Below are 25,769 nucleotides of genomic sequence, written 5' to 3' on the forward strand. Positions count from 1 at the left end.
TCAGCTTAGAGCCATGTGGTGCAATCTATGTCCTTATGTACTCAAACCTGCATACTTTCCCTCTTCTCAAAGCCTTTGTTTTTATATTTGACTCCAACTGACTGAAATACAACAATTTAAAAATAAATATGTAGCCTATAGATCAGCCAAGGTCAGTTTTTATTTCATTATGGCAATTTCTCCAATGACACTTCACTTTCCAAGGGAAAACAGTGCAGTTGTCACCAGTACCTGCCCCCTCATCTTTCAGCCAATCACATGTGCTCTCAGTCTCCAAATGTTGCTAAAATGTAGCCAGCTAGCTCTTGTTAGCTAGAGCAACAACAATGCTAAAATAATTCTGAAATAAACACATTGCACAGGTACAGTACTGTAGCCTCTTCTTTATCTAGGTTAACAAAGCGACATTCTAGCTACTTAACTAGACAGCTGATTAGCCGGGTTGGCTTGTGAGCTCTTTGCAGCTAGCTAATTTTTACATGCAGACTTTTTCATTGGCTCTTGTAACCAAATTGATCTAGCTGGCTTGCAGGTAGGTCGTTAGGGCATATGGGATTGGCTGAGAGGTAAGGGGGCGGGCACAACTCCACTGTCATGTGAGACTAAAAACATTGGAAATAAAGGCATTATGAAATAAAAACTGAAATGAAAATAACAATGATGAAATAACATTTCATAATAACAAATTGAGTTATAGCAATTTATAAGATAATTCTCATAGTTTACTTTTTAAATGGGCTATATTTTACTTTGTGCTCATGTGATTACTTATTTCATAATGTCTTAAATATTGAACACTGTGGGGCTCCACAGGTTCCCTCTAGTTGGCTGATTGTCTTTTGTTTACCCTCCACCCTCTCCCTCTCACTTATACTCCTCTCTCACTGCCAGTGCCTTCCACCTCACCGAGAAATCAGAGTTTTATATTACTCCAAATTATAATCCTTATACTAATGAATGAAAGAATTTAGGTCCATTCTGAACAACACGGCCATCTATTCAGGATCCAAATCCTCATATAATAACGATTTACAAGCTAGAACATTTTGAGCATGACTAAAGGGCTGGCAGAGTTCTTTTAACTGCAGTTCAAAGCAATGTTAAGTGTGGGAATCAAAATCCTTTCTCCTGAGACTAATAGTAGGAAGCACAATATGGTCCTTTTGATCTTTCCTCCAGCATGTTTTTCTACTCCTCTGTCATCTGACTCATTCATTGCTCCATTCTCTGGAGAAATTATGCTAATCAGGCTGAGCCAGATATTGTTAAGCATCAGCAATATCCAGTGAGAGGTGCAGTGCCGAGATAGATGAACATTTCTCATTTTCAGCTAATAACGATCACCGCCAAATCCCAGTAGCACTGCACATACACTTCCATATTACTTTCATCCAGGGCCGGAGTGGGACTCATTTTTTTTTTTTTATATAATTAAAACCTTAGTATATCAGTGTATTTTTGTAAAATATCATTCAGTGCAAACACAGTTAAGTGTTGCTTTCCAATGTAGATGTATTAGAAAAGTTACCAACAGTATACTTTACAACAACACAATGTAATGTTCAACAATATCAGAATCAATTTTCTGTGCAAATTAGTGTTCACAGATATCCAAACCTTGAAATGAAATAAAATATATAAAAACATAAAAGAAAAGGAAATAAAAAAGAAATAAAGAATACAAGAAATGTATTCCACTTTCTAATGACCCATCATCTCTTTTGTATGTTTCATATTACTTTCATCCTATTCCCTTTCAACATATTTACTATTCTAATTTAAATGATAAAAATCATAATGGTTCACTAATTTGGGCATAGAAAGTGATTATATTGTAACTAATCTGATCATGTTTGCTTGTTCCCACACTGTGGCACAACAGCTTACATATGCCTTCCACACTGACAGCAGCTATCCCTTGCACACTTCTGGGTTCTGGCTCTGTTATTTAGTGTTAAATAACACTAAATATAATGTTAAACATTGTCATATTTCTCAGCACAAATCTCCTCTTTTTAGAAAGCTTTCAGATCAAGTCATTTCCATTAATGTAGTGCTGAATCATCGGGCATCATTGATTATCTCAGGGCGTTTTTTCATATAGGCCAGGTCTACACCACTCTTCATTAATATGAATTCTAGTTCTTATAATATTCACTCAATGAGCAATCCTACCTGCCCACCTGGAGTTAGGAGCTGGTGCTTGGTACTGGCTCTGCATAGTCACTTACAGCAGCAAACTGGACTAGTGGCTGCTGCTGAGGAGCTGCAAGATACGCGTTGGTTTGCAGGCAACGTTGTATTATGTTTTGCGCGACCGCTAGCATTCTGCACGTCCTCCTAACTAGCTTAGCTTACCCGTCGCATCGTCTTTATTTTGGGGTTTCACTTTGGCTGGTTTTAATGAAAACGTTCCTCAGTTTAGGTCATCTGGCCGCAACACTTCTTATAGCTTTCCCTTTTTTTCTCGTCTTTTCAGCGCCGCATTTGCACTTTCTATTATCCATTTTTGTAGCTTCTTTTTGCTCGACTGTAACATTCTGACTGAAGGGTAGCCTGCCATAGGCCGACGTGACGGTTTGTTTGTTTTTTAGCAAGGTGCCGTCAGAGGAGTCAACATATAAATACGTCATCATTAACTACGCTGCACTCTGGAGTGGCCTGCGAGAAAAATAAAATAAAAATGATAAATGAAAAGAGTGGACTGCGAGTGTAGGCAACCTAGGGACAGCATCCATGATATATTTCAACTATGATTTCAACCCAGTGCCATTGACCACCGGCCCTCATGACCAAAAACAGACCGGCCCACCAGGAATTCCCCCGGTGCTCCGGTTAGCCAATCCGGGCCTGATTCTGATCCATCATAGATCATTTATTGGAACATTATTTTTGCTTTAGCCTATGTGCAATCACTTATCTTTTTCTGTCATTTCTTTTTCTATAGTAGGCTAGTTGAAATACAAATGAATAAGTATTGCTAATACGAATCATCGTTTGACATTTAGGGGAAAACACTTATTTGCTTTCTTGCAGAGAGTTAGATGAGAAGATTGATACCAATCTCTACGTAGAATTACAGTTTATACACTTCAATATTTGTACAGATCAAACAAACAAAATGCAAGTTATTTTTAAAATTTAATGAACTCTAAAAGAGTGACTTTTGTCACTTGGGACAGACTCACGAGAGGGCATAGTAAGCAACTCCCATATGGTCTAGCGGTTAGGATTCCTGGTTTTCACCCAGGCGGCCCGGGTTCGACTCCCGGTATGGGAACTGCAGTTTTGAATTAACAGTTGTGATAGCAGCCCACTTTCTTGACATCCTGACCCTCACGTTCTGCGTAAGGCAGGTCTGCTGGTTCCTTCCAGCGAATGATTGAGAAGATTTTCAAAGAATATGTTTACGTAATTTACTATCTATCTGGGAAGTTTTGATTGGAGATAATTGCCATCGATGAAGAACAGACAGCGATACACTGGTAAGAGAATATTACATTTAAACATGTATCCAGTTCATTTAAATAGCTCACCTTATTGTATATTGAGTAAACAGCTAACTTCATTTAGTATTTGATGTTGTGTTTTCTTTTGTGGGGTGCAAATGTTCCACCAAAACAAGGTCTGGCAATGGTTGGCAGTAACTTAGTCCAGCAATAGTCAAGTGCCCTTATAGGAATCCCTAACTGTTAACTGTAATCATCATTAACATCTCTCCACAAAAATTGCCTGTGGGTCCTGTGTGTAAATAATGGAGTAAAAAATAGAATAAAATCTAATTTCCCCAAAGCGATTAATAAAGTAATTCTTCTTATTCATATCCACCATACAGTCATAAGAGTGGTTTCATTCCTCTCATTTACTCTCTGAAAGAAAGAAAAAAGTGCATTTCCCAAAATGTCGAACTATTCCTTTAATTATCCCTGATATTACATGGATTATCCCTGAGAAGCTTTTGCCAAATCGTGTGTCTGATATAATTGTCCTCATTGCAGAAAATAACCGATGGCATTGACCACAGAACATTCAAATCTGGTAAAGACATTTAGGCTAGAATATGTAGCCTACATAATTAAAGAATATAGCTGCCTGTAACACACAGTTTACTGTGTACATAGGACTGCTTAGGCATATGTGCGCTCAAGCCAAAGTGTGCGCGTTAAGTGTGCTCAGGATTCACAGAGTTTCAATGAGGATTAAGACCAGTTTCCAAACGTCTAAATGCCTTTCTCCACTCTAAAGACCCATCTCATAAATCCAATCCTCTCAGATCCACTAAGGCTGAGACGCGCACACAGTTCAATCAATATCCTCTGTTTCTTTGACACGCGTGCAAAGGTCATGCATGCAGCAAGGCCTTTGAGTGATACATAAAAAGATGAGTGCTGGTGCATTAAAATGCATTATGGTAGATAGGAGCTTAAAGTTGTATGTATTCAAAATGGATTGGATTGGAATAAATTAACATCATGAAAGTCATTTTAATCTCCTATATCATATTGGCTGTCTCCTCTAATAATGGCACAAGGCCAGGTGAGGGATGATTGATGTGGGGATAAGGAAAGCTAATCACTGCTAAACAGCACCTCTAGGATTTTGGAAATATTGAGAAACTCTTTTCTATCCTACACAGCACAGATGGATGTGTCAGTAAGCCCCCGTTATTAAATCAACAAAGGATATTCATCTGAAAGGAAACAATCTGTCTGTGTCTTAAAGGAACACCATAGCATTTTCTCCATAAAATATTATGTTTCTCCCATCAAAGGGAGATTGACCCATTGCTGTTTGTTGCTTTGGGGCTGAGTTTCAAAGATAACAAAAGCTGTTGTTTTCTTCTTTAACTACAGCACTTTGTATAGATAATTATATTTATTATATATATTTCAGATATTTTGAAATAATTGGGCCTGTTTTTGTGTTAAGGAGGAACAACTGGTATTAGCCTGGCAATTTGGAACATTTTAAAAATGTTCAAAAATTAACAATAATTTGGAGGCCCCCCTGCAATGACTCTGACGACCCCTTACGGGTCCCGGACCTCCTGTTGAAGATCCCTGCATTAGGCTACACGGCTTTTTCAGGCAATAATTGTCCTCGTCGGCCACCGTATGATGTCGTGGCGTTTGCTGATGTGTTCAAACTTGCCAGTTACCACCAGATTATCGTTAGCTGTAATTTCTATCTTATTTTGTCTGAATTTTGTTTTCTTACACGTTACATAGCTAACCCCTAACGTTAACCATCAGTTGTTCAAGATGAGGCGCGCCGGTTTAGGTAAGAGACAGACGTAACGTTATATCTTAATTTTAAACTCGTAGCTACCTGCTTGCTAATGTTAGTTAGCTAGCTAGCTAACGTTAGCTAACGTAGCTATGCTATAATGTTACCAAAGTGTGAATGAATGTGCATTGTTGTGTACTCCAGGCCGAAGTTTATACAACCCTAGCTACTACAATACGGACAAAATAGCTAACTAACGGTGTCGTTACATTAAGGTGAAGGAGGCACTGGGAATTATGTCGCAAGTGGATACAGTGTGTATGAAGAGGAAAATGAACATCTACAGGAGGGACTGAGATCTAAAGTCAGCGCTTTGAAAAGTGTAAGTAGTTCGCTAACTATTGATGTTTTTTATTATTATTGGGGAATGCTACAAAAAGCGACGTCTGTGTTGGCGACTTTGAAATAGTTAGCTGTGGTTGTTCTAGCTAAATGTATCCTATGTAAATCTCTCATTGAAAATCTTTTCCTTTTTTTTTCTCGTATGGACTAACGTTATAGGTTTAAAATAATGTACACTTAGCCTAGCTATTGCTTTATTGTTTGTTTTTTTACTTACTGATATTGACATAGTGTTGATATTTACAGCTTTCTATCGACATTGGAACGGAAGTCAAATACCAGAATAAAGTACTGGAGGAGATGGTGAGTTTAATATTATTTTCTTACGGACTAATAAACCCGGTAACAAAATACGATTCATAACACAACGTGAAACAAATACTTCTTACAAGTAAATGTCCTGCATTCAAATCTTACTTAAGTACATAAGTATTGGCAGCAACATGTACTTACGCAATAAACAGTAAAAAACATTAATTTTAATTTATGAGTGTAATGCTATTATTTGATTCATTAACCTGGACGCAGCATTTTAATGTTGCAGCTGGTGGGGAGGGAGCTACTTTTAACTACTATATACTTAAGGGTAGTTTAATCAATCATATTTTAGGATATATATATATATATATATATATATATATATATATATATATATATATATATATATATATATGAATATGATATGGTTATATTAATGATACAATGATAATCATAAATATAAATAAAAGTGGCGTAAAAATATTTCCCTCTGAAATGTAGTGGAGTCGAAGTATTAAATAGTGGCTCACCATTGTACTCAAGCACAGTATTTGAGTAAATGCATTTGTTACGTTCCACCACTGTCAGATACAGTAATGTTTTCTAGGATCTACATGTTAGTTTGTTTGCTGGCCTGCCTGGACTTTAAACTTTTCATCCCTCTTTCCAACACTAGGACTCAGACTTTGACTCAACAGGGGGCCTGCTTGGTGCCACCATAGGCAGAGTCAAGCAGCTGTCCAGAGGCAGTCAGACCAAACTGCTGTGCTACATGCTGCTCTTCTGCCTGTTTGTCTTCTTTGTCCTGTACTGGTTCATCAAGCTGAGGTGATAAGAGGACCCTGTTGGACTTGGCCTCTTGATTCCACATCTTTATCCCCAGTCTGCGCCATGCTCACACATCAAAACTAAACCAACATAATGCTGATGAGGAAAGGCAGGGGTTTTTGGCTCAGCTTTATACGTGCCCATGTCTGAGTATTTAACAGAATGACCTCCACTTTTAGTCATGAAAGTACTCCTACTGATTCCATTTCATGGATGATTGATGACCATGTGAAGTAGGAATCATGTATGTATATCTGAAGTAGACACTGTCAGTATATACATGTACTTGATAGCAGCCCAATATACCTGGATGGAAAGATGAGACATAACATGTAAGAACTGTAGAAGATACTGTGTCAAAAACTTTAATGCACTCGCAGGCACATTGTATGATAAAGTGAAATGGCAAATGTGTCGATAGTCCCAGTTGTGTTGAGTGATTAAGTTATAGAATTATCAAGTGTACGGGCAAGAATGGCTATATTACAGCAATTGCATCCATACAGAATTAAGTGTTAATTGTTCATCTTCATTGTAAAAAATATTTTTATTGTAAATAAACAAATGTTATGTCTAAATTGACCAGTGTGTTTAAGTGTGCTACGTACAGAGAATGTGCTATTAAAAAAAATTGAACTAGTAGTTGAAATGATTTTATAAATTTGTCAGTGACACAATTGGCACACTTTATTTTACACAACATTCATTTTTGTGCACAATATTTTGCCTATTAAGTCTATTCTAAAAAAATAGATTTAGTCTTCAAAGGATGTTTAAATGAACAAATTACATAATTACATTTGGCTGTTCACATTTGTAATGTCATGAAAAACAAGAACACAGGAGATTTATAATTCTGTGTCTTGAGTTTCTTTCAGAACACAAATTATAGTTTAAACAATCAAAGGCATAACAATAATGCATTGCATGTCAATTTTGATATCAGAACTGCACTTAGGTGATCTGTGTTTAGCAATTCATTGTAAATGATTAGCACATTATCAGCAGTGGAGCAGCAGCAGATCAGTCCCTGGGTCAGGTGTTGATATCAGTTCTTGGGCAGTGTGTCCATGTACTTGCAGATGATTCCCAGCATGACCTCATCAGCCCCTGCACCAATTGACATTAACCTGGAATCTCTGTAAAATGGACACAGTAAATACAAACTTTTTTTTCTGAAAAAAATCATTTAATTTTCTTCAACATCTGATTCACTTAAATAATTGCAGCAATGACTCCCCACCCCCCTCACTGAAAGTGACACTGCACATCCTGGACCCCTTGTTTAGCGGCATCATTTGCCCCATCAGTAAATGTCAGCACAGAGTAAAATAAAAAAAAAAGCCATAAATCAATCTGAGCCTAACAATCTGGTTTAAATTCCTTGTAAAAATACATTGACCATGAGCTCTATCAATCTCCTGCTAACTGGAGAGGTTGCTCTTACCATAGAAACAGTATACCCTCACAAAAGCATAGTTGGCAGTCTATTATAACCATAGTTGGCTAGCAACCTGTGTTAGTGACTTGTGCGGTGACGTCATGGTTTTGCAGTCAGATATTTTTTTCAGATGAGATGAACAAAGTGCACAGGTGTGAAAATAATTAAAAATCATGGTGCTAGAAATCCATGTGATAGAGAAAACAGGAAAGAGTTTTAAAACCAGATCACTGAACAAAAGACTTATTTCAGTTAATTTTTTTTTCTGACCAGCCTCACCTGTAAAATCTGCTGACCAGAACGTCACTGGTGAAGCCCATTCCTCCCCAAAACTGGAGACAGCTGTCACCCACTTCCCTGGCCAAGCGGCCCCCTTTAATTTGGCCATGGATGCCAGCCTGGTGACATCATTGCCTTTAATGTACAATGCTGCAGAAAAAAAAGGAAGAATACAAGTAGTGGCACAAGCACGGGTGAGTGAAAAATGGCCATGTACAGAGGAAAATTAGGACAACAAACAAACGTGGCTCAGTTTCAGGGTCACTGGTGGCTGATCAATGCCTCTTTCACACATGTTCCTCGTTCCTGCACGATTTTTCCTGTTTCAGTGTGCATGTGTGTGCTTTCTATGTACCAGTGCCAAACAGATGCAAAAGCTTTGATCTGTTTCTGGGCTAACAAATCAGAGCCGCTAGATTCATTCAAAGCTGCTTGCCACTGATGTTGTTACTAACACGAGAAAAATCACAAGACCTTGAACGCCCGCCCACCACGATGCACCCACATATTCATATCATGAACACTGCAGCGTAAAGCACTTGGGATGTATTTTGGAGAAGCTGGGTATGTGCCAGTTTTTCAGGTGGCCAAGCTGGCTGTGAGTTTTGAAGTTATGCCAGTACACACAGAACCAACAGTAGTTTGGTAGAGGAAGTCGGCCTTTAATCGTTTTAACCCCGGCTCCTCCTGTCCAAACATAAGTGTTCTTGAGTAAGACAGTCAATCCCAAATTGTTCTGCTTAACTTTAAAAGAAAGTTGAAAGTTTGTTCTTTGAGAAGGAAATCTAGATTCACAGTCACAGTAACAATTAATAGAATTACATGGGAAAAGACAATGTTAGCATAGCTCTTGATGCCTGTGTATATCTTAAAAAAAACAATGTACAAGTAGGGTATAATTTAACTCCAGACAAAACATGGTGTTAATCAGTTTCAGGCAACTCATCCAGGAAATTATTTTTGCTTTAGCAATCTAGTAGCAAGCAATTACTGTTCTGTCTATAGCCAGCCGACCATACTGTTGTTCACTGTTAACTTATCTCTACTTAATAGTTAAGCTACCACATTATTCTCCAGCCGGCACTATTCCCTCTATCTTTTGAACCAACCTGCTGCATTGTACATGTACAAATTACCCACTCAAGGCTAGTTTGGCATTCACATCATTCTTTTAGGACTGAGTCAACTGTGGCCTTCGTTACTGAAGCCTTAGGCTTATCTATGGTATTAAGTGCCACAATGACAGCTGCATGCAAATCAAGCATGAATGTTTCTAATCCAGGCCTGGGTTTTAAAAATATTTTGGATATGCAAAATCTGGAAGTGAAATAAACCAATAACCCAAGTGCTGTGATAATACAAACCGCACCCTCTTACATCTATCGTATACTATTAATCTTTCACTTTTTTTTGTTATGTCTGTATATAAAGCGACCGCACCTGTAGCTCGGTAGAGGAGGGAGCGGAGCAGCTCGACCTCCGTCTGCAGCTCAGCCAACCTGAAGTGAACCGACTGGTGGTAGAGGACAGGCTGCTTGAAGATCTTCCTCTGCCGTGTGTACTGGATGGTCTCCTGAATGATGTTGTCCATCATGGTCAAGACTGGAGGTGTCAAGATAGAGACATGGAGAGATGTGACCTTATTACTACTACTGCTGCTTCCACCTGCACTGCGTGCATGTACAGTATGTGTTTGTCATTTGTGTCTCTGATTGATGACATGATGCACAAAGGTTTACCAGGCCAGACGCATCCATTTCAGATTCAGTAATAGCGCGTAAAAGTTGAACTTCCCCTAGAACAGTTTCTCACCAGTTCCCCCAAGAAAGATATTGATGCACACTTGTTACTCAGAATCAAAAGCAAACAGCTCCTTTACAGAAGATTAATGGCTTGAACTGTGTGACCTGAACTCCCCAATTCTTGGAAACTGTAATGATCCACTAATACAACAAACTGTGCAATTTACAGTTAGATCTGTGGGAGGCAGATGAGCTGTGGTGAAAAACAAAGGGGAGAGTGAATAAAACTATGCAAGATAATAGGGGAGAGGGAGAGATGAAGAACTGTCAGAAAGGCTCACTCACTATTGGCCACTGCCCAGAGCCTCTCTTCCTGGAACTGAAGCATCTGATAGGTGAAGCCCATGCCTTCCTGGCCGATGATGTTCTTGCAGGGCACACGGACGTCATCGAAGAACAGTTCAGCTGTGTCTGATGACCACATACCCAGTTTATCAATCTTGCGGGCGACGTGTACTCCTACAATGGTAAGGACAGGAAACAGAAATAAATGTCATAATGCATCTCGGCACAGGCAGACTAATAATAATAAATCCTTCCGATAGAACGGATACGGACATTGTGTAGAGAGGGTGTTTTAGGGTAAATCATGTGAGAATATTGCAGTAATTCTTTTGTTTTAGGTAGAACTGAAAAACACAGACTCTTAAATTTGAGGGCTTTGTATTTGTGAATTTGATGTATGAATCCCAGATGATGAATGTCATTTACAATGATTAATTTACAGCTTAAATGTTTTTTGTCCAAAAAAATCATCCCACAAATAACTGACTCCTACCTGGTAGGTTCATCGGCAAACAGAAGAGGGATTTGTTTCTGTGTGGGGGCCCGTCACTGGTGTTTGCGAGAAGACAGATCCAGTCAGCCTGGGTACCGCTGGTGGTCCACATCTTTCCCCCGTTGATCACATATTCATCCCCTTCCCTTACTGCCTTTGTCTTGATACCTGAATTAAAGATGTGGTGGAGTGTGTACATGGATGGAGGGAGAGAGAACATTGGGAAAATGAGTGTAAGGACAGAAAGTTAAATGAAAAGTTTCAATAGATGAATAATCCTAGAAATAAAATGGTGGCCCTTAAATGAAAAGCTGAAGCTGGTGTATTACTCTAAGTGTAAAAGATCATGCATACTAATCCAGAAAAAAGTGGTGAAATCTGATGGCCTATATTCAGCAGGCCCTCCTTCTCTCCAGAGAGAATATCAGTGCCAAATTGATTCTAAAACTTCTGTATTTCTGGCTCCTCAATCATTTCTGTAGCATGAGTTCCTTTAAAATGGTCCTTCAGGAGCTAAAAAGGAAATTATGATAATAAATGACCAGAAGATGAAAGTGAGACATACTTGAGACATCAGATCCGGCTCCGACTTCACTAACTCCGAGGCAGGCTACTTTGTCCCCCATGATGGAGGGAAGGAGGAACTCTTTCTTTAACTCAGCTGAACCAAACCTGCAGACACACAAATACGTAGCAATGAAAACATATTAGTAACTATTAATTAGAAGTTACCCCTTGACACTAAGGGGAAGCCAAGAGCACCCCTTGTTGATTTCCTATAAACTAATATCCAAAAGACCATACTTCTAAACAAAGTAGATCGACGAAGAGGATTGTCAGGCACCTCTCTAATAAAAGTTGTGTGAAACAACACTGCCATGTTTAAGGCAATTACAGTTCCAATGGGACAGAGGAGGGAGTCTTACCCTGAAGCTCCATGGTATTTTGGCTGCTCTCTTAGCACTTAGACCTCACTGCAAGCTAGTGTAGATCCCCTAATTAAGCTCCCGAGACTCCAAACTGTCTGTTTCACTGAAATCTTGTAGCAACAGCTGTTTTACAGCAGGATGATATCAAACAACAAGCCAAGGCCATACATGGGTGAGCCAAACAATTACCAAATATATGAATACACATACCCTTAAAGAGTGTAACTTCTGAAAAAGGGCTGCACAATAGGCTGTATTTTTTAGCAAAACTATAATATCACCACTAAGATACTGTTAAAAAAGGGCCTGGACCATAACAGATTAAACAAAGGGGTAATATGCATGACTTGTTGTTACAGGTACACTGTATCTACATCTGCAATATGTAGAAGTTAGCCAACATTAAAGAAAAATATCTTTTACACACGATGCAGTAAAAAGTACCTGGGATGATCCTAGTTTGTGCGGCAGTGGACTTCAGTTTTAATTGTTCATAATACTCTGCAGCCACTGGGCTGACAGAGTAGCATCGCAGCTGAACAGATGGTGCTGCAGAACCTGTTAATAAGCAATTCATTGATTCACTGTAAAATCCTCTGCCTTCAGTATATATCGCTGTCATAACTTGTTGATAACCCCAAGTGAGGACACCTTGTAGAAATGTGTAGATTTATTTAGCAGTGCTCAGAAGCAGTATGCCTATGGATTGGGTTATAGTGTTTGTACCAGAATAAAATGGATTCTATCTGCATCACTAAGTGTGCAATCAGTGCAACTCACGACTTGTTAACAAGTGCAGCTGTTGACGTAACCATTGCACATTAGACCACATAATGAAGAAAATGTCTGAAAAATGTCCATTGTTTGTTTGGACAACATAATTATCTGCAGGGTAAACAGGGTGACAGTTGTTTGCAATTCAAGCAACATTTATCATCTCAAAATGAAACACCCATGTAGGATAAATGTTTGAAAATGTACTCCAGCTCTTACACAAGTGGCGTAAAAAGGAAAAAAAGACAAAACAGACATTGATGCCTGAGTCGCTGATTAGTTGTCCTTTTGATAAGAAAAGACAGAGGTGGAGAGAGAGTATGGCAGCAAGCAACAATGCACATTTACATAAAGACATGTCTCCAAAACAAACAGAGTTTCTTTAAGGGAACAGTGAAAACAATGGATTTGGGGATGTAATACTACGCTGCAAACCTTTCCCCTATGACAAATCTCAGCACATGTATCAATATCATTGTTAGTGGGATTGTACCTGGCCAGTGCAGGAGTAGCCATGTCACTCTGTACACCGATGGCCATGGGGATGCCTCCACAGCGGATGTTGCCCAGCTCCTCTGCAACAGCTACGCTGTAGGTGAAGTCAAGGCCCAAGCCTCCATACTCTGCATAGGACAAAACACACACCCCTTTAGCTTCTGCTGACAGTTCAAGGCTGACAGTTCACTGTACTGTGTGTGGGTTTTGTGTTCAGATTCTTTTTTCCTTATTTATGCACATTTGATAATAGATGTGGACCTTTGCTACTCCGCTGAAAGAGGAAGAAAGAATGGCGTACGAATGTCACTCTGGATAAATATACCCCATCGCTACTGTGCATTAGTCACCTTAAACTAGCTCTGCACCCACCTTCCTTGTCTCCCTTCCCTTTATCTTTTCTCTTGTCTTTCTGATCAAGTCACTGCCTAACATGTTTCTGTAGGCACTCATACACACTGGTATAATATTCTCAACTGATGTGTTGGCACTGGAGCATGCACTCAAATTAATTACAGGATGTTATCATTAATTGCGCTACCTGTAATTGTGTGTAAAAAGCACTGCTGGGAGATCAAAAGCATGGAGCAAAAAAGGGTCATTGACATCTCAGTGTCATCTCATGTGTTCTGCTTAGTATATAAAACTTGATTTTGATCTCTCAAACAACTAATTTACTGAAAAAGAAAAAAGATTCTATTTCCTCCATTCTGGCAGTGGAGGCATTTGCAAAGACCTTAAGTCATCAATAGCATTTAACAGTGCATTATAGACCAGTCAGTTACCCTTTTAAAGATACCTCTCTTTTCCCTTTCCTTTAATCATCATTTGCAGCATCTATGAAAGGAATAAGTTTTATACTCATATACTTAATGCTAAAGGATAATTTCCTGTCCGCTACTCGTGGAATAAGCTGGCTTTTATACTGCATTTCTCTTAAAAAGGTATTCTTTGTAGGATTTTTCTTAAAAACAATGTATAGACAAAAGTAATCCCTCTAAATCATCACTTATGACCCACTAGAAGTGTGTGGTGGTGTCTGTATCTGCAGACACCCTGCCCTTTTGAATGTATTTTCTCTTTACTTCTTATTGTTGTGAATGTGGGACATGTATGGGCATCAGCAAAGAGGCTTTTTATGAAAATTATGAAAACAAATGGCTCTCTGCAGTACCGAAAACTGAACATCATCATCCCATGCTGGTCTAGCAAATGTTAATTCACAGTTAATTCTTTAGGACAAATATCTCAATGATAACATCTAGTCAGCAAAATGTAACAAGACGGAGTATTTTTAAAATCAGAGTTGAGGCTTGGACCGAAGTGCAGGAAGGTGAGGAGGAAGCAGCAGGAAAAAAATAACCATTTAATGATAACACAAAGACAACTTACAAAACATGCAAGCTGGTAATGTCCAAATAAAAGAAAAACCAAGGAACACGGAAGGAACGGGGGAAATCCAAGAACACGAAAATATAGCTTACACTGGAAGGAACTAACACACAAGACTCAAGACGGATGAGGACAAACCAACAACAGATGCAGAAAGCACACAGACTAAATACACAACTAAACGAGGGTGAAATGAGGGACAAGTGACACAAGGGCTGGGAAACAGGTGAAAGACATCAGGGCGGGGCAAACAATCACACAGGCGGGAAAAACACAAGGCGGGAAGTAAAACAAGACATGAGGGAGAAACAGAGGGACTACAAAATAAAACAGGAAACTAAGCATGAAACATAGACAAGACAGAAACATGAGACGTAAAACAAGGAAACTAAACTACAACAGAAACCCACAGGTGCTCAGTTTTCCCATGAATTAATATAGTAATGCCAGCCACTGGAGGATGGAAACTAGCACTGACTAACAATGAATTATACAATTATGTGTGAATTTCAATCAATCAATCAATCAATCAATCAATCAATCAATCAACATTTATTTATATAGCACTTTACAGTAACCAACAGGTATCCAAAGTGCTTCACATCAGAAACCAAGACTAAAACACACATCATATAACATATCATACAATAAAAAGAATGACATATAGAAACAATAAAATCAGAAAAGGTTATATAGAAAATAGGAGAGGGAAATTGTCACACCACTACTATGTATTAAAAGCCTTTCTAAACAGATAAGTTTTAAGTCTAGACATAAAAAGTGCTACATCTGTAGTCGTCCGAATTTCAGGGGGTAACTTGTTCCAGAGTCTCGGGGCAGCAACTGCAAAAGCCCGATCACCCCACCGTTTATAATTTGACCTTGGGACTTCTAAAACCAGCTGATTTGAGGACCGCAAGGACTGGTTGTGCTCACGCAGTGTTAAGATATCGGACAAATACTCTGCCACATGGAGGCCTGCAAATCTAGCAAAGTGGTTTAATGTCACCTGTCAGACTAGTTATCGAATAAAGTAAAGCACAGTCTGGCAGACTGTCAGAGAGAACGAGGAGAAAAAGAAAACAGTACAAAATAAATGGGGACATAGGAAGAGGGAGATATAGTGGGACAAGCAAACAAGGGAGTGGGGGAGCCAAAAATAAGAGGAAGCAGGTGCAGCTGTGCAGCGATAAGTCTCTGAGCACTGGAAACCCTGCGGTGGATAATGTGGATGAAGGGAAGCACCGAGGTTTATTCCACTGCAGGCCTTCTGGCTGAACAAGCAAGCAGAAGAAAAAACAAACAAAAGTCTGTCACAAATGTCAATCCTACACGTTTCTTCTGAACACCAGCTGTTGCTCAGTGTAGGTTCTCCTATGAAGCACATATGAAAAGGATAGAGATTGAGATCATTTAAAAGGTGCAGCACCAGCAGATACTGGCAATGGCAAAGAAAAAAAGAGAGTAACAAAGTTTTATATTCTATTTGCACAGCAACACGAGTGACCTGATGATAAAACCACTTCTCCCAGGAGAATGGCAACATGGCCAGTGTATCAATCATAAGCTCAGATCCATGACAATTGTGTAACAATTACTACAAGTGACATAGGTGTGACCGCACTATTACTCAACTTCAGAATGCATGTATCACCATTACAGTGTCATCTACAATCAAATCCGAAAAGTAACGTTTCTGAATAGAAAGACAAGCCATTGTAATGCATGTATTACATTATTATAGTATTACCAAAGTAGAAATTGTGAGAAAGGAAACAGCCTGGACACATAAGGCTCTGCAAGAGGTTATTCACCTAAACATTTGTAGCAAAAATATTCAGTTAAAAGGGTAAAATGTGGAGGACACCAGGTTCTATCTGTCAGGCAGGAGACAAAAGGCCATTGCCATGGTGTGAACTGCAGATACCTCTTCCTCAGAGCAGAGGAAAACAGGCAGGGAGCCAAGGGTCATCCCCGTCATACCCTCAACGTGGCTCTCTTAGGTTAACTTCCTGTTCTCTCATGTTCTGAAGGTAATAATGCCTTTCCGTGTACATGGAAAAAGAGTGGAAAATAAGTGCTGAGTGTTCTTGTCAGTGGATTAAATAAAAGGAACCTGCTGTATAGCTACAAACCATGTAAACAGGAGCATTAACTTTCTTGCCCAGTGCTCCGTTTTCCTGTTTTTTAAGTCATCAATGCCCATGGAGGGGCTTAAGTTAATGCGTAGAAACAGGAATTCAAAAATAGGCCTGAATCACATTTGAGTTCACTTGTTGGGCAGACTCTCAGATTTGTTTTATTTCTTTCTTTTCTGGGACATGTTATGCCTTTATTTTTTTAAGATAATTTTTGGGCGTCTTTTTCCCTTTATTAAACAGTGACAGTGGATAGACAGGAAAGGGGGAGAGAGATGGGGGATGACACGCAGCAAAGGGCAGCAGGTCAGATTCGAACCCGCGCCGCTGCAAAGGACTCCGCCTACATGGGACGCACGCTCTTACTGGGTGAGCTAGAGGCCGCCCCACGTTATGCCTTTATAAGATAGTAGAGAGATGACAGGACATCAGGCAGAGATGGGCAATGACATGCAACAGTCGGCTTTTTAGGCCCTAAGCCACGAGAGCGCCACTTAAGATTTGTTTTACCTCCTGACTTGTACAACATGGCACTTTTAAATTTTTATTGATAAATTAAAACCATATCATAACAAATCATTTAGTCTTAAATGTTAGAGTTATTTTCCATAAAACAATGAATCATTTGAAAATGTTATCCCAGCTCTAACTATGAGATGAGATCATTACACTTCCCCATGCAGTTTAGCCTTTCTAGAATTGAACGTCTGTAACTTGAAACAAGACAGATTAAGGTAGATTGCGCACATCAAGACAATTTCACTTGATTCTGGATCATTTTTTAAACAAGGTTATTTATATTGTGAGTAGATTACAAAATGTCACCATATTTGCAGATGTTTTATTACATGACTATGAGAGTGTTTTGCGTTGTATTTGGCTTTGACTTTCCACCTGATGAATTATTTCTCCATTGAACAGACTCCTAAATCCCCATTGCCATTCCTGTAATCCGAGCCTCTGAATCAATTAAGCGAGTGCAGAATTCTTTGAGTCTGCTTCATTAGTCAGCACTGCAGCAAAAACACGTCTAGTTGGAGCTACACCAACTGCACACTTTTCTAACGACATATAATACCAAGACAACTTTGGTTATTCCTAATATTATTACAAAAAAAAGTAAGCCAAACACAGCAAGAATTATCAGAAGGAGCCAGATTACACATTATGGTAACTGAGCAACAGTCTTTTTGAAGAAAATACAATATTTGTCCATTAGCTTTTGTTGACTAAAACATAATTATTTTAAGACTTAAGACTAGAATCAGTGACTATATACTGTACTGCAAGTATATGATGTACAGTATATGATTAAAATTGCTTACGGAAACATGCCAACCCTGACAGTTGTTTTTATATACTTAACCAACGTAATCTACCACCTGATAATACAGTGCGTCTTCTGCTGGGCCGCTCCTCCTCTCTAATCCTGCCAACTAATGCGTAAGACTTGTGTCCTCACCACATTTTAATTCCCTCGCCCTCCCCCTTCTTTGACCTACAGAACTGTGGTGCAATCTTCTTCACAGAGCTCAATGTCTAACATTGTTCACCTGATTTGTTCTTTCAGCAGCAAATGTCAGAACAGCCATAACAGCTGTTTTTTACCACAGTGCTGTTATCACGGCAAGACGAAGACCAAGATGAAAAATGGCAACTGAATAGAGATGAATTAATCTATTACTGTGGGAATACCTGAATGTGGTATAACTGAGAAACTTTAGATCTCTGCTGTTGATTGTCAAACACTTTCCACAAATCTATTCTTACATTCAGAACGAAGTTACACATCACAACCGCAACTATTTCGTGGTCCTGTACTGTGCAGTACTTATTCCGCTCCCTCCTGAAGCCCAGCAGTGACACAGCTGGGTACACATCTGGAAATGGGATATAGTTTAGCAGCCATCATCACAGTGGGACCATTTCTAAACCAGACCAACTGTAATGTACGGCTTTCAAACAGAGAGAAACTTCAGCTGTGAAAAAGAAATGCCTTGAAGCGAGGATGGTCAGTCAGAACACATTTTGATTCCCTTCACACAAATTCTTCCCACAACTTAAATAATGATTCTGACGTGACTGTTAGTCATGTGTATTCTTGTATTAAAAAATGGTATCCTTAAAAGAAAGGGCTTTTTAAGTAACAGATATGTTACAGATTTATTATGGGACTTTCGGAATGGCAAAAGAAACAGCACGTCCCAAAAACATAAATCATGTGGATGCACAGATGAGTCGTCATAATTGTATGAATTACCAACTAAAGTGCCCAAGAATACAAATGGAGTCAACTTGTTAAAATGAACATTCTCAGTGAGAAACAATGAGGCAAAATGGCTTTTTGTTTCCAACAGCACAAAAGGTGCACTAAGTTTGGCACCTTGCTATGATGGCTGTTATCATTTTCTGCCAGTCCTATTATCTCCTTAGATTCTTTCCATGAAATCAAGCCTCCTCCAAAATAAAAAAAAAGGCTTCTGGGTCTCTAAATCAAACAGACCTTTTACCTAATCACTCTGCTCCAGATTATGCACAAAAAAACCACTAGATTAATTAAAACATTAATTTTTCATAAAAATGTCATTGATCTCAGATAAAAAAAACAAAAAAACATTCACATTTAGTAAATCCTAAATTCCTTTTCAGAGTCTCAGGGGCTGGAAACTATCCCAGCATACACGGTTAGTTGATTACAGACCTGACAAAGATACAGGTGGCCAAACAAACACCAACTTTCATTCCTGTGGGCAATGTCATGCCAGACTCCGAAAACAACAGGTTCTTTGTCTTTGTCTAATAACCGACCGAATCATCACCCAAACGTGTGTTTGTTGGTTTTTAAATGATCCTCTCAAAGGAAAAGATAACCGAACACTCTTACCGACTGGTTTGCTGACTCCTAGAAAACCAGCACTTCCTAAGATCTTGAAGATTTTATGGGCTGGAAACTTCCCTTCTGCTTCCCACTGATCCACGTGTGGGTTGATCTCCTGGTCGATGATCTAGAGCCCACAAAAGGGAAGAGATATGATATGATATGTTATGTTATGTGTGTGTACTTCTTATAATGTGCATGAAATAATGTTATAATTTTTTCTGGTGTTTTTCAAGCATTTTGTGCATATGTTTGCATGTTTCTGTGCGAACATGTACAGATTTAAAACAATGATTCTAACAACAAATGACAGCCCTGCTAATCTATCTCCTGTGTCACAACTAACATCAAAAGGATTTCATTACATTACATTATGAGAGAAAAAAAAACACATACAATGACTGTAATACATACATTGGTTCCCTGCTGTGCAGTGCACATCTCTACTTAAGTCTATGTAATCTATCTCTAGCAGACAGCGAGATAAGGTATTACATATCAATGAATAGAGAGCAGGCTGGAAAGAGTACCGCGCGGTGAATCTATAATGATGACAATACAGTGACAGTATGCATGACATGCTAGTTCCTATCAGTCCCGTACTGATAACCGAAGCTTGGCTAGTGACATAGAAAATGACAAGATGCAGGCTTATAAAACAATGGCATGGGTTTGGCCTCAATCCCAAACTGTGTCATTTTGGGGCACAAAAATGGTGCTTAAAACCAACTTGTAACAGAATTCAGTGACAATGTTGGTAACACAAAACGGGTAAGTTGCCCAATACAACTTACAGTGCAAATTACACTGAGGGTTTGGGGATTTGGGTTTTTTGAGGGATGGCACGGATACTTTTATACTAAAACCGCTGGTAGCCAATATTGTGCTGATATTCCACAACTTTGCATTCAACCAATAAAATAATGACTAACTGTTTCCTCCACCATTTAATTCTTGGCAGGAAACCTCTAAAGTAATATTTAGAACAGCATGCAAAAATAAAGTTTGGTTCTGAAACCCAGTTTCCCTCTGGGTTAGCAGCCACTCCACTTATTCAGCCACAAAGCCTGTGATATACAACTGCCTGAAGATGAAGGATGACTTTATTATATGCTTTAAAAGTGTGGGGGCGAGGGAAGAAAACTTTGCAGTTAAGGAATACTTTTCACTGTATACAGCACAATGTTGATGTCGTTAAAGGCACCGTAGGTAGGATTGGGAAGATCCAGGACTTAGCCAAAAAATTTGAACATCGACAACTTACTTCTCAGTCCCTCCCAAAACGGTCTCTGGTGCATCTGAACAGGGAGCAGTGGAGATTTGCAAATCGCACTACAGGCTGTAAGTGGTGCCAGAGGAGCCTTTTTTTCTGCTTCATGTAGTTCTACTTGAACATAGGGTCAGTTTCAGTAAATATGAGAGACATTTTGTTTTATAAGTCTTACCTGCTGCACCTTTAACTAGCTGATACAGAATATGATTTTAATAACTTATATTAATATCTCCAAATGTACCAGTTTTGTGCTCACTCGTATTGGAACTAAATAAAAATTCAATAACGAATTCATAAGGAACGAATATTGCCTTGGTTTTGTGAGTTATGGCCAAAAATGCCTGCAGGTAGTAAGGGTTGCAACCTAGCTTTGTAATAGACTTTGGAATGAGTGAACCTTGATGCAGGGGCTCATTTCGAGCACCTGGAAGTGGTCAACATCTGGAGAAGCACTTACGAATCTAGTGAAACGCTCATACAGTGCTATTTTTGCGGGAACTCACAGAGAATAGGCTATAGATGTGGATTACAGTCCATGTGGTATTTAGTTGCCAATTCTTTAAACAATTCTACCTTACACAGCAGGCTTTGTCAACAGGAAATGTTAGTGCACCGGACATCAACAACAGTTTCTGCAAAATAAGTGTTGTACCTGCCATTTCAACCAAATAAATTAACAAATAAATATATAAAATAAAAATGTATGAGCTGTGACTTTCCTTGTCTGTTTCTAGCTGGATGCTTTTCAATCCATACTAAAATATCCTCCAACAAATGGATTTGGACTTGTAAGCCAAATTTATATAAACAACTACAACAGCTTTGCTTCTGGTGTTGTTCACTTTAATGCATAAACATTTCTAATGGGCAATGGTCTCAACAGACCCATGCCAATCTGCTCTATAAATGTGTTTCTCTGCTCAGTAAAATATGCTGTAAAGGGTGGGTAAAGCCCATGAAAAGTAATGATTAAAACTAAAGAGGTATCTAACAGAAATCGGAACATCAAATTCAAGCCTCAGCCAATAAACCATGTGTGTGAAAAATAAATGCTATTTAATTATTCTTTCATGAAGCTATCGTTGAATCTTTGCTTGAGAGCGAAAGCACAACCAGCAATGATGACTAGGCCTGTGTTTTACCATTCAAACTAAAAAAAACAACAAAGTGCTGAAGAAGAATTCACAGGAATTTTTCCAGTACTGCAAAAAAGTGTGTTGGAAGGAGAAAAGGATCCTTCCAAAACACACAAACCCAAACCAGCCAACCATTTTTTGACCAGCCAAAAAAAACCTCACTGGCTGAGAAATATCTAACAACGAGGCAGACAGAAAACATGGACATCATTTTTATACCGCTTCAAACAGAAAACAGACACTATTTTCACAGGCCTAGCCCTGAATGTTTGAAAATCAGGCTAACGACAAACACAAGACCGAGCTGTAAAAAAGGCAGGTACTTGTCACCTTTAACCTGCAATAACACCCATCTATGTTCAAAGTTCAAATCCTGAGGAGGGAAAGGGAGGGTTGATTAGCTGATGGAAAGGGAAGCAAAAAGGTCACCAAGGAGTGACCCTAAATCTCTAGTGTGGACTATTTGTGTTGCACACCAGAACAATTTCACATTACCCAAGTAGCAGGACAGGGTCAGAACATTGCACTCATCAAAATCTTACAAAATGTCCAGTCTAGAGTGTTTTACCCCTGGCACACTTCATTAAGTCTGGGCCAGCCCAAATGGTTGTGTTAATGTGTATTGACTTGTATCACATTATTTGTTTGTTAGACATTTTGCTATACCATTTCCATCCCTTTGAAATATTAAGTTCATTTCTCTGGCTGTATTATATTTATATTTTCTCAAAACAGCCAGTTTTGCAAATTATTTGCAAAAATGGCTGTTAGTAGCTGGGCTGCCAAGGTCTGGAATTCAGAATGAAGTCTATATTCTTACATATATTTTCAGGTCATTAATTGACTAGATTGGCAACGCTCATTCACATCAATTTTTTGTTTTTTATGTATAAGTTGTTTCAAAGTTAAATATATTAAAAAGTTGACTCTATTACAACAAAAATCATGATTATAACATCATATATATAACACGATACAAGACTATAGATGCAAATCCTTCACCCCTATTGCCAATAATAACTGCGGTATAACCAAGCAGGCAATTCACGCAGTCAGTGACAGTCAGTCAGTCAGTCAGTCAGTCAGTCTACACCACAAATATGTAAATGAAGAAGAAACCAGACTCCTAAAGCAGGACTCCAACTTACAGTGTATCAAATCACTGCATTTTAAAGTGTTGACAGTTTCAGAGTTTTATAGCAGAGATGAAAAGATGGTACCACACGTACAGTCTCTCCCTCACAGCAACATGACAACAGTCATAAACTACCAAAAGGTTGAACTAGCAGAAAGCCGTAAATAGCTAGGCCTAAGAATTATTTTATCATGATATATTTGTCCCACCCCAACTTAAAATGCAGTGACAAAAACAGCGTTTTAGGTAGTTGTGTCTAGGGATAGGAGATTATCGGGCCGTTTCTTGGCAGTTTGCAGATTATCTGTATCCACGTTTTATTTGCCTGATAACCGATAAAGTTAATTCATTAAAAAGTGCACTACTTTGGCTCCGCTACAGCTCTCTGTCTGTCCTTCTGCTTCTGTTTCACTCACCACTGAGTCATGTCGAAAGTTTCAGATGTATTAAATAATTGCTTAAAGCATTTAAACAAAGTTTTGTGTTGGAGTTTGTAACATTCCAAAATCTTAATTTTGACTTAAAGATTTTCATTTTCACTGTGAATGCATATCGGTTCCAAATATCGGTTATCGGTTTCATTAACTACTAATAATCAGTATCGGTATCGGCCCTGGAAAACCAGTATTGGTTGATCCCTAGTTGTGTCACAAATATTAATATTTATATATTAATATTTATTAAAGAGAAAAGTTATATAAAAAGCCTTCATTTAGTTGATTTCAAACAGCCGCCAATTTCGCAGGGCGCAAATATAAAAAAGGTAATTTGTTGATAAAGTACAGCCCACTGGCCAGCAGTGTTGTTCTGCCTACAATGGCTTTGTAGAGTTGGGGGGGGGGGGATCCCAGTCTGAAACCGTGGGAGCCTGTACATGAGGAGCCTCTTCCTAGAAGTGCTGAGGAAATCTCTTTTGGCTTCTTGTCCTCATTAATGACAGAAAACGACCTCGCTCACACACACTCTCTCACTCACACACACACACAAACACTCACAGTTTGTGGGAGACTGGAGTCTGAGCACCACACTATGTAACACACACAAATATACAAGAGTCTAACTGTCCCCCCCACCACCACAAACATAAAATTGGTAGTGGAAACATTGGCACTATGAACATCTGACCTTGGACAGTCACTAAAGGATTTCCTATAACCCTATGTGTATACCATCTATAAACACATATTATCCTACAGTGATTTCTTTTAATAAACCATGCTGCCTCAATTTCCTTTTCCTGCACTGCAATTATATTGTTCTGCATTTCCTTTTCACATTTTCATCCTTCCCATTATTCCCAGTGCTCGTTTATTTTCAACCTCCTGGCATTCTTTTGAAGGTTTAGTCACACAACATGCTTCCCCCCATTTACCGCAACAGCTTCGCTCCCTGCCTTAAATTAGGCACTTGTTGTTAGTTTTGCAGTCTCTGTCTCCAATGTCTGTCTTGTAATGTATCATAAATGAGTCATGCTGATTACTAATGGTTGCTTTTAAAATTGACTACCATAATTTGCAACTGCTGATATTTAGCTTTTCAAAAGTAACAGCCCTGCATGTCAGATAACTAGCAGAAACGTTTTTTAAGTGGAGGAACCTGGGAAAAAGAGGGCATATTTCTGTCTTTGAAACCAACCATTGCTCAAGTGAAGAGCAAATAGTCTGCAGGCTTAACCCAATTCACAAAATGTACTATAATACTGGAGAAATTAGAGTAAATACTAAATAAAAAGTCACACATTCAAATTAAATAGCCATCCCAATTTTGTAACATCTCTACACATGAATATTTCAAGGCTTTTGCAATTTCAGGAAAATACTGAAATTCCTAAATTATTTTGAAAGTCAATGACCAGTTTTCAAATGTGCAACTAAAGATCTTTGGCTCTTCAATGAGGGAGACGGAACATATGATTCAGTGCCAAATATTTGTTTGATACTAACAAACAAACAAACATTATATCTGCTTTGGCTAAACTACATTGGCTCCGTTAGGCTTGTGCAGTCATTTGAGGATGTAAACATACAGCTTTTCAACAGAAGTAGCAACGTCAAAACAATGTTCCAATTTGGTGATATGTTTATTGGCTTATTGGTGAAGCTGCTAGGCCGTAATACAGAGCAGCTTCTGCAGACATCAACACAGTCCAGTCAAGGGGAACTATATAACAAGCTAGCAAAGTGACCTCTCACCCACTTTTATTATACGGCCTTTCCGCTGCTTCTTACAGTTACATTAAGCGGAATAACACTGCTGCCTTCTAGCAACACATACGGGTATTTCAATATCCACCTGTCACCTGCTAAACAAAGCAAAATGTTGCCTTGTTTGCATGGTAACGTCATAGCTTGCTACGTTAGCTTAATGTTACCTTTCTGAGGGACTCCTTTAATGCAAAGTGTTCTTGTGAGTAGATTAAATGGTCACCCGCGGTCTCTGGGTCACCTGACGTTACGGGTTTAGATGACACCTTGTCAGACACCGACCGGACACCAATAAATGAGATAAATTTGTAAAAATGACGACTGTTGACTAGCAGATTAAAACGGAGAGCTCCTTCGCGCAGCGCCATCTCTGTTGACAACCGCTTGTGTGCGCGCGCATG

The 25,769-nt window shown here is 38.9% G+C and overlaps 2 protein-coding genes and 1 non-coding gene across 3 annotated transcripts; 2 read left to right on the forward strand and 1 right to left on the reverse strand.

Moving 5' to 3' along the window:
• The first annotated feature begins 3,208 nt into the window (after positions 1-3,208).
• On the forward strand, positions 3,209-3,280 carry trnae-uuc. The gene has a single exon. It is a non-coding gene; the product is annotated as a tRNA-Glu (tRNA).
• A 1,814-nt stretch (positions 3,281-5,094) lies between these two features.
• On the forward strand, positions 5,095-7,292 carry bet1 (Bet1 golgi vesicular membrane trafficking protein). The gene is made up of 4 exons (XM_039820394.1): positions 5,095-5,280; positions 5,502-5,608; positions 5,875-5,931; positions 6,563-7,292. Exons 1-4 carry the CDS (start codon positions 5,262-5,264, stop codon positions 6,716-6,718), a joined length of 339 nt encoding a protein of 112 aa, XP_039676328.1. The 5' UTR covers positions 5,095-5,261; the 3' UTR covers positions 6,719-7,292.
• Positions 7,243-25,769, reverse strand: zgc:85777 (uncharacterized protein LOC405871 homolog). Its single transcript, XM_039820393.1, is given in 10 exon segments — positions 7,243-7,853; positions 8,435-8,534; positions 8,537-8,584; positions 9,875-10,036; positions 10,522-10,695; positions 11,015-11,182; positions 11,580-11,686; positions 13,211-13,340; positions 19,627-19,747; positions 25,536-25,769. Coding segments are annotated over 10 exon segments (1,302 nt in total). The 5' UTR covers positions 25,737-25,769; the 3' UTR covers positions 7,243-7,762.

The sequence above is a fragment of the Perca fluviatilis genome, chromosome 13, assembly GCF_010015445.1.
Source record: "Perca fluviatilis chromosome 13, GENO_Pfluv_1.0, whole genome shotgun sequence".
In the NCBI taxonomy this organism is placed as follows: Eukaryota; Metazoa; Chordata; class Actinopteri; order Perciformes; family Percidae; genus Perca; species Perca fluviatilis.